This window comes from Neovison vison, chromosome 5 (assembly GCF_020171115.1).
Source record: "Neovison vison isolate M4711 chromosome 5, ASM_NN_V1, whole genome shotgun sequence".
Taxonomy (NCBI): Eukaryota; Metazoa; Chordata; class Mammalia; order Carnivora; family Mustelidae; genus Neogale; species Neogale vison.
The window spans coordinates 59,069,273-59,075,729 of NC_058095.1; the positions used below are offsets into that span (position 1 = coordinate 59,069,273).

Genomic DNA, 6,457 nt, shown 5'->3' on the forward strand with positions numbered 1-6,457 from the left:
AGTTTTGGAAGGAGCAGTGGACACCAAGACCGTGAAACAGAGTAGCGCATATCATAGCGGGGGATTGGATTTTTATGTGCTCCCCCAACCCCACTAACCAGCCCTAACCCCCTAGTACTCCCCCTGCCCTGCCGTCCCCAGGGTCCAGTCTCGTCCTTCCCACTCCCGATGTGATCACCTGGTGCACCACCGTCCCAGAGCCTGGAAAGTTTGACAGGAGCCGGGCTGACCTGGGGGCACACCCTCTGTCCTCCCACTGCGCCCCTGCTTCCCTCCAGCCCTGTCATACTCCCCCACAATCAGTGACCGCTCAGCCCCCTCCTCCAAGGACATGCCTCGGCCCCACATCTGATGTCTGATGCACGGTCCATGCTCGGGGGACTGAAATGTTGGGTTAACGGCTACTCCCAAGGGCCAGATCCAGAGACAGTGTCTGAGAAGGGATCAGAGCAAGGGAGGGCCTGGGTGCCAGGCCGGAGTAGACTCCTTGGTCCCTCCCCTTCCGGGCCTCCTTCCCCCCCGCAGCCCTGCAGGAAAATGCCCATTATTTATATCCACACCTCTTTAGTCCTGGAAGATGAACCCAACTTGGTCCGCATGATTATCAGAGGGACTGTGGGCAGCTGCTTCTCCTATTCTTGGCAATCACTCACTTGGATGCCTTTGCCCGAGGGCCCTGCTGGGCAGTGGGAGATGGTCTTCCTTCGGGAGAGGGGGTGATGATTGCTGAGCCTTCTTTCTCCTCGAGGAAGGAGACCTGGCCTGGAGAGCCCCACCTTCCTGCGCCTGCAGCTCCAGGGGGCAGAGAGCAGAGTCCCTCAGATACAGCAGGTCCCCACCGGAAACCGGAGGGGATGGACGGCCCGAGACCAGGACTTGGCTCAGTGTGCGTAGCTCCCGGAGCTGTGGGCAGCAGTCTGCACAGACAGAAACCTCAGATGGCAACCGGCCACGCCCCGTGGGTGCCGAGAGCACAGGCTTCGGGATCCGGGTCGGGGCAGGAGGTGGGACCTGGATGGGGTCAAAGAGGGACCCGGCCCACAGCTCATCAGGGACTTGTTTCTATTCTTAAAAGAGGCAAGGAGGGTCTTTTGAGAAAAGGGGACAAGCCCCCAGCCCCTTTCCCTGCAGAAAGCCTTGGTGCTCAGCCACTTGGCTTCCTGGAATAGTGACGTTGGATCTTGACTTAGATCCTTTAATTCTAAGCACCCCTGTGGAAGGTGGTCTTAAACTTTGGAGGGATACAAAGTTGTCCTGTGATGTGCTGTGAGGACATAGCAGCCAAAGTGTCATCTGGTTCCAGATCTTACAGCGGCGAGCAGAGGAGCCTGCCGGCGGGACAAAGACCGGAGGTACCAAGGCCACCGGCTCTGGCCATTCGAGGGCCCCCACTCCTGCCTCTGGCCCTACCGTGTGACTGCCCCTAGCATGCCGCCTGGCTCTCAGGAGGTGCTCAGCCTGCTGGGTCCTTTCCTGGCCCTTCTGTCTCTCCTCCTGGCCCCTGGCCACCTTCCTGGTTCTGGGGCGTTCTGGGCCCCTGCTTGGTTTGTCTCCCCGCCAGTCTCCCGACCCCAGCTGCAGTCCTGCTTTATTTCCCCACCCACGACCGTGATCCTGGGGCCTCTGGAGAGCTGGATGGGGTGGGAGTAATGGGTGTGGTCACAGGAGCTGGACCATCTGGATTTCAATCCTGGCTTGATATTGTCCTATAGCTTGGTGTCTCCGTGCCTCACTTGTGCCGTCTGTAAGGTGGGGATGATGGTAACAGTAGCACCTGAGAACAGGGTTTGGGGAAGGACTAAGTGAGTTAATGATTGAGTGCTGAGGTCAGTTCCCGGCATGCAGTGAGCACCCGAGAAATGTCCATCCTTTTCAGCCCAGGCCCTTCCTCTGCTCTCCAGACACCACTCCTGAGTGTCCTTGCCAGCTGCTCTCCTGCTCTCCTCCCGCCCCTTCTCAGGGCCTCCCCCCACCCCAGCCCCCATAGGCTGCAGCTGGTAGGGCCCAGAAACTCCACCAGGTACGTGCTCAGGCCACCCCCTTGTGCGCATCTCATATCAGACACATTCCAGGGTCGGGGATGTCATTTTCTAGGGACCCTGATCCCTGAGGGCTGGAGACAGCGGTAAAGTGATGGATGTAGGGGACGGAGGGCTATGGGGTGTCATGAGTCGGTCAAAGCTGCTGGAACCAAAAAAGCAATAAAACACTGCGTGTTTGTGCAGACCCAGAGCTGTCCTTTCTTTTCCCCTCTAAGGACAGAGCGAGCCAGGGCAGGCAGAAAGTCAAGGACATGGTGAGCCTGGTGGGGGCAGAGGGACAGTAGAAGAGGGTCAGGCTTTAAGGCCTGGAGAAGCAGAAGAGGCTGGACCAGGAGCCAAAGAAGAAAGGCTTTCGAGGCAGGAGGCGGCCACGGGTGTCGTGGGAGCTGCACTGCCCCCCACCATGCTTGGTCTCCTACGTTCATGGGGACATCGACAGGCTGACCTCCAGGTAGCCGCCTGCCTTAGCCCTGCCCGCTGACTCATTCTGGAAGGTTCTTTTCCCTGTCTCTTTTTGGTCTCAATACTGGGCCTGTGGGGAAAGGAAGAGTTGGGTGCTTTTCTGCTCTGCCTGCTGTGTTAGCCTTTCAGCTTGGGGCTCTCAGCTCCTGCCAGGCACCCAAGGACCCTCGTGGGACACCCCCACCATTCCCTTTCTCTCCCGCACCATGCTGCATGGAAGGGCATGTGGTAAGGGGGTGCATTTTAGAGGAAAGAATTAGTGGATATGATCTTGGAACTCCTGGTGGATGGAACAGAAAGAAAACACAGCAGACACCGGGGAATAGAATACAATTCAACATTACATCCATCTTTGGGACTCAGAGTAAATCACAGTCTCCCAAACAGAATAGCTACGGGGTAGAATAACACAGTCCACTTTGCAGAACACGGGGATGCTGGTCCTGTCCTCCAATCCACAGGTGCCAAAGGAGTCGTGGTGGTGAAGCTTTTTTTTTTTTTTTCTCCCAGAAATGTGGCATGTGGTCTGGGCTAAATTTACAGGGCAGGCCCATCTGTATCCCAGTCTCCTGTGTGGCAACGGTCTTTGGCAAAAGTCACTCTACGTGATGCTGGCATGCTCCTTGGTCCACACGCATATGGGGGATCCCAGTGGGGATGAATGAGTCTTGGAGAGCTTTCCAAAATCGTTGTTCTTCCTGAGACACTAGCTGCAGGGGGCAGGGTGTATGGGCAAGCATTTGTGGAAACCACAAGGGGAATCCAGAACTTGGGTACCTTCTAGAGTCATGGCTGTCCCCAAACTTCCTTCCAGCAAGATATCCATGGGCCCTTCTACCACAGCTGCGCCTGGACCACAAGCTTGTGGGCAGATGACATGAGACCCAGGGGTCATGCATTCCCAGGGAGCTTGCTGGGAGCCCACCCCGTTTGCTCCCGTCCCAGAAAGCACCAGGAATGTAAGAGTGATATTATAGGACCAATATGGAATCTGTGTTCATGTCAGGGAAAGGGGAATGATCTATAAGCCCAACCACTTGAGGCATCAGAGCTACAGTTAGTGACGAAGGCCTTGCAACACCCACGCTCTGGATTGGTCTTGACCACCTTTGCACGGAAGACAGTTTAGCTCAAAGACCCAGCTACAACTGTTTGGATGACAGATCTGGTCATTTTGGGTGAAGTTCAAAAGCCACACGTTCCCCCAAACTCTGGCTTCTTAGAGGGGATGGGTCGGGGGTGTGTCCTGTCATAGGTACCTGCCTCCATGGAATTTCCCATGATGCAGAGGGAAATAGGTGAGGTTCTGACTCTGCATAGGGAACCACCAGGAAGGATGGAGATTCCTGGTGGCTTGTAAGAGAGAAAGAGAGGTTGCCATGGTGACAGGGGAGGTGGGCCCAGAAGCACCAGGGAAGGAAGGCAGCTCAAGCCAACGGTGATTCTAGAGCAGGATGCCCTCCGTTCACACCTCATTATCTATCAGTGCACTCCACTGGGCCTCTGGCATGGCCTAGGGCAGCCTCTGGGTCTGTCACCCAGAGCCTCTGGTTGCTACTGGAAGCGCCAGGTTCTGGGAGCACTTACCCCATGGATGCTCTCTGCTTGGGGGGAGTCCCCTGGAAACTCCCTTCCAGTCCATGACCTCAGTGTAGTCCCCAAAGACAGGGAGAGGCTGCACTCTGGCAAGTGGGAAGCAGGAAGGAGAGGGGAAGTCGCTGTGCAGTTTCCTAATTGTTTGAGGCGCCCCCCCAAACTTCTGTATGGCAATTCCTGCTGCCCAAAATCCTTCCACCTTTATCCCCTTTGCTAGCTCTTATCTTTCCTTTTGTTTCTCAGTTCAGAGGACACAGTCTCTGGCAATCCCTCTGTCCTCTCCCCAGTCTGGGTGAGATGTCCCGCTGCGTTTCCACACCTGCTGCCTTTCCCCCATAGAGTGCTCAGCGGGTCATCCAATGGCCCCTTGGCCTTTCTGTCTCACTTTGGAAAAAAGACAAGAGCACAGACCTTGTTTTGGCCTGTTTCCCTCCCAGGGCCTGACCCCGAGTCAGGCACCCCATCAATGTTTGCTTGTTTGGTGGGTAGGGATGGGGAAAGCAGATAAGATTTTCCGAAACAAATTCTATCTCTGGAAACCCACAGACCATTCAAATGCGGCATGCGATCTTGGCTTTGGTTCTCCATGCAGGTGAAGAGAGAAAAATCTTACAGAATCCGCTGCAGTCTTCCCCTTGCTGCTCTAGAATTGGGGGTGGAGGTGTAGGTAGGAGGGGAGGAGGAAGTTAGGGCAACATGCACTTGTCCATGGCTAATTGTCAAGTTCAGAGGGGAGAACAGCCAACGAGAAGATGTTAGAAGGTCAAACTCTGGCACCCCAGCCCACCCCGATGGTCTCTGGCATAAATACTGTGTAACTCAGAGTTAAACGTCCCCCACTGGCTGACTCCCAGAGCTTTCTCCAGGGGAGAATGCACCTTCTTGGAAAGCGTTTCTCCGCGGACACCCTCCACTGTTCCCTCTTTGGAATGTTTCACACTGGTGACTTGTCCCTCGAGATGCAGATCAGTATCCTGCCCACCGAGGGAGCTGGGGCTGGCCACCCCAGGGAGCCAGAAGCCAGTCTTCCCTCTCTTCTGTGAAGGACCTCCATGGTCCAGTGTGGGTTCTAGAAGGATGTAGACGGGGAGTCTAGCTCGGACACTCTGATGTGTGTGAACATGAGGTTCACCTTGGGACAAAACTTCGCCCCAGGAATTTCCCAGCATGCAAAGCACTTGGAAGAGAGAGTTTGATGAGTGGCACCTAGATGCAGGAGTGGGGAATGAGCCACGGAAGGGGACGGCTGTGGCCAGCGTCAAGGGAGACATAGCAATATCAGAAAGACGAAATGAGATGGAGCCTGCAGCGCTCCCCAGCTGCATGTGGAGCCCTGAGCTCTTTCCCAGAGGGCCAGGAAAAGCCTTTGCCTGTCTGTCTTATGGCCAAACTCCCTCCACCACCACCACCTCCACCAAGAAGATGGGGAATGTTGGACGTTGCAGATATCCTCCCGGGCGAGGCAGCAGGGTGACGAGGAGAAGAGAAAGTGAGGCCACCATCAGCGGTTCAGGAAGAAGGACTTGAGAGTCTGGAAGAAAACTGACTTCTGTTTCTGCTTCTGTTTCTTCTTGATGATGGGCACCCACACCAGCCCGCACACCAGCATCATGAGTCCCAGAGACAGGAAGGCAGGCCCTATCATCTTAAGGACCTTAAGGCTGTTGACACCCAGCTTCAGGGTGTAGGCCAAGCAGGTGATGACCACACCGAAGAGGAGGATGGCGCCGCCCACCGACATGATAATGATGGGTTTGCGGTAGATTTCCCACTTACTCCGGGGGGTGGCGGTCCACACCGACTCACTTCTGGAGCTGATGCACAGGGAGCTGGCCGTCTGGCTGGGCAGCAGGTCCTTGCACTCTGGAGACTTCTCATCAATCTCTGGGGCCTTGGGGAGAGCCTCCATTGTCATGGCTCCACGGGACTGGGCACCTGGTACCCGCAGCACTTAGAAACAAGGGTAAAGCCCAAGGAGTCCCCACACGCCCTTCCTGTTCTCAGCATCCGTCTCTGGTCTGGCTCTCAGCGGAGGGCAACAGTGGGTTTTGTGCTGAAGCCAAAGAGAAAGTCAGATGAGATCCACATAAATAAGAAAACACTCACTGGCACGTTTCTTTGTTTTTTCTTGTAAGAGATAAATATTATAGCATTCAAATCAACAGCTTTTAGTATTTAAAACAGGGAACAGGGGTACCTCTTTAAAAAAAAAAAAAAAGCAAAAGCTGTGTTTTTGCGAATAGCACCTTATTTCCAGACTCAACGACTTTCTAGCTGTATGACTTGAATGAGTTACTTAACGTCTCTGTGCCTCAGCTTTCTTATCTATAAAATGGGGATAACAGTACTACCCATGT

General features: G+C 54.9%; 1 protein-coding gene across 1 annotated transcript; it reads right to left on the bottom strand.

Annotated features, from left to right (window-relative positions):
* Positions 1-5,537: 5,537 nt before the first annotated feature.
* On the bottom strand, positions 5,538-6,023 carry PIRT (phosphoinositide interacting regulator of transient receptor potential channels). The gene has a single exon (XM_044250620.1). It carries the CDS (start codon positions 6,013-6,015, stop codon positions 5,602-5,604), a length of 414 nt encoding a protein of 137 aa, XP_044106555.1. The 5' UTR covers positions 6,016-6,023; the 3' UTR covers positions 5,538-5,601.
* Positions 6,024-6,457: the final 434 nt, after the last annotated feature.

Coding starts and splice junctions, on each gene's coding strand:
- PIRT (XM_044250620.1), bottom strand. CDS start 6,015: ATGACAATGGAGGCTCTCCCCAAGGCCCCAGAGATTGATGAGAAGTCT.